At 28.1% G+C, this 2,494-nt stretch overlaps 2 protein-coding genes across 2 annotated transcripts; one reads left to right on the forward strand and one right to left on the reverse strand.

The window, feature by feature from the left end:
* Positions 1-4: 4 nt before the first annotated feature.
* Positions 5-283, reverse strand: Phum_PHUM586690 (Guanylate kinase, putative; the record flags this gene model as incomplete). The annotated part of the gene is made up of 1 exon (XM_002432434.1): positions 5-283. One exon carries the CDS (start codon positions 281-283, stop codon positions 5-7), a length of 279 nt encoding a protein of 92 aa, XP_002432479.1.
* An 81-nt stretch (positions 284-364) lies between these two features.
* Positions 365-994, forward strand: Phum_PHUM586700 (Cytochrome b5 isoform, putative; the record flags this gene model as incomplete). Its single annotated transcript, XM_002432435.1, has 2 exons — positions 365-619; positions 707-994. 2 exons carry the CDS (start codon positions 365-367, stop codon positions 992-994), a joined length of 543 nt encoding a protein of 180 aa, XP_002432480.1.
* Between the last annotated feature and the right edge of the window lie 1,500 nt (positions 995-2,494).

Raw genomic sequence — 2,494 nt, forward strand, 5'->3', positions numbered from 1 at the left:
ACCGTTAAATTCCTCTCGATGTTCCCAGTGGTCTATTTTCGTGGTACAAATGTTTCAATTGTTCCATATCTGGAGCGGCTATGAAAACTACGTAAGGCATGAATTCAGATGAATTGTGAAGGATTTTCAATGCTGTCGGACCGCAATCCAAAACGCACATTTTCCCCTGTTTTATGACGTCTCTTATCGAGTCCAAACTCGTTCCATACAAATGATTATTGTGTTCTCCATATTCCAGAAATTTATGTTCTTTTATTTCTTGTTCCATGTCCTCTCTGCTCATAAATAATAATAATAATAATAATAATAATTGAGCGAGTAAAAAAAGAAAACAAAACAAAACAAGTGTATGAAAATTATTTAAATGGAAAAAATATGGATGGGGAAAAAAGATGAAGGGGAAAAAGAAGTAGAAAGAAACGAATTCGGACTTCGTTATTACCTTCCGACCGATGTCATCCTTCACAACAAACCCGAAGATTGTTGGGTGAGTTTTTTGGGTAAAGTCTGTGACGTCACTCCGATAGTAAAAGAATACGAAAACGAAAAAGAAGTCAAACCTCTTTTGGCTCATGCCGGGAAAGATATATCCCATTGGTTCGATGAAAGGACTCAAGACGTGAGTCGAGTCTCTCAACCGCGAAAGAACAACGTTCGAATCCGATTAATTAATTAACGAAAACTATGATTTTTTTTTTTTTTCAAGATAAAATATATGATTCATCCAGTGACGGGTGTCAAAGTGCCTTACTGCCCTCACGGTCCCATTCCTCACGTTCATCCACAAGTACCATCGACGAAATGGCAACCTTTGCCGGGTGTGAAAAGGCCCTACGATGGTTTGCCCTGGTGGCGGAATAAAAAATACGTCGTGGGATTACTATCGAAAAATCCTAGGCCATTGAAAATCGTAAACACGGCTGTTCCAGAATCCCACAGGAACAGTTTGGCGTGGGTAAGTAAATTAATTACATACAATAAAAAAGAAAATTGAACAACTCTTTTAATATTTAACGAAACTGTTTTTTTTTCTCTCTCTCTCTCTCGCACATCTGGAAAGGTGGCAGCAGAAGAAAATCTTTATCAAATTCTCGAAAGGCTTTTGCCAAGGAATTCACACATAAAAAGAAATTAATTTGCCAACATTTTGTTTTTGTTCTTTTTGTTTTTTGTTTTTGTTTTTTTTCTTTTTTCCTTTTATTGATTTGAATAATATTGTCAATATAATTTTTAAATTACTATACAAATAAAATTATCATTATCATTATAATTATAATTATATTTAATAATAATAATAATTTATTTTATTATTATTATCGATTGATTAGACACGGAGACAAACAACTGGAGATTAATTATAATAATAATTAATAATTAATAATAATATTAAACAAATAATAATAATAATATTTTTGTTTTTTTTTTTACCATTGAAAAATAATTTTTAAAAAATGACGAAAGAAAAAAAAATTTTTTTTTTGTTTAAAATAAAAAAAAAAAAAAATGAAACAGAAAAAACAAAAAAAAAAAGGTGACAAAAATGTAAAAAGGCACTAAAAAATTTTTTTTTTGTATTTTTTTTTTTTAGTTTTTTTGATTTTTTTTTTTTAATAAATACTAACAGGATGATAATACGTGTTACAAACCAAAAAAAAAAAAACGATAATAATGATAAGAAACAGAAACAAGAAAAAAAAAAGAAAACAAAACAAAATAAATTTTTAATTTTTTTTTAAACTTAAATTTTTTGCCTATAAAAACACAAAAAAAAAAAAACCCCGAAGAAAAATATTCGATGATAATCATAATAATAATAATAATAATAATACTAATAATGATGACGTCAAAGTTTTCTTTCTAATAAAATATCGGATAAAAAAAAAAAATTTAAATTTAATTAAATTAAAATTAAATTAAATTAAAAAAATAATTTTTTTTTATTATTAATATTTATATATATATATACTTTTTTTTATATTCATTTCCGGTTTTCCGTTACAAATGCTTTCTCTCTCTCTCTCTCTCTCTTTCTCTCTTCCAATTTTCTTTCTCTCTTTCTCTGTAATATAATAGTTTATATTTATACTGTACAATAATATATGTATATATATATTTATAAATGCGGGATTATGTGTTTGTGAACGAACGTGTTTTTTGTGAACTTGCACGTGTGTGTGTGTACGCGTATACGCGCACGTGTACGTGTATCTGAGTGTTAGTATTTTTTTCTTTTCATTCATTTAATTTTATAAATTATTATTATTATTATTAACGTGAAAAAATTCGTTACCTGCGTTCGGACTTAATCGTAATATTTTCGCTTTTCTCCCCTCCCCCACGCCTGCACAGCCCCTCGGACAACCACCCACTCACTCTCTTACCTCGTCTCTCTCTCTCTCTCTCTCTCGAAAACTAAATAATTAAAAATTATATTTAATAAAAATAATAATAATAATAATAATAATAGTTAATATATATATATTTTTTTTTTTTC

The sequence above is a fragment of the Pediculus humanus genome, genomic scaffold, assembly GCF_000006295.1.
Source record: "Pediculus humanus corporis 1103172108310 genomic scaffold, whole genome shotgun sequence".
Taxonomy (NCBI): Eukaryota; Metazoa; Arthropoda; class Insecta; order Psocodea; family Pediculidae; genus Pediculus; species Pediculus humanus.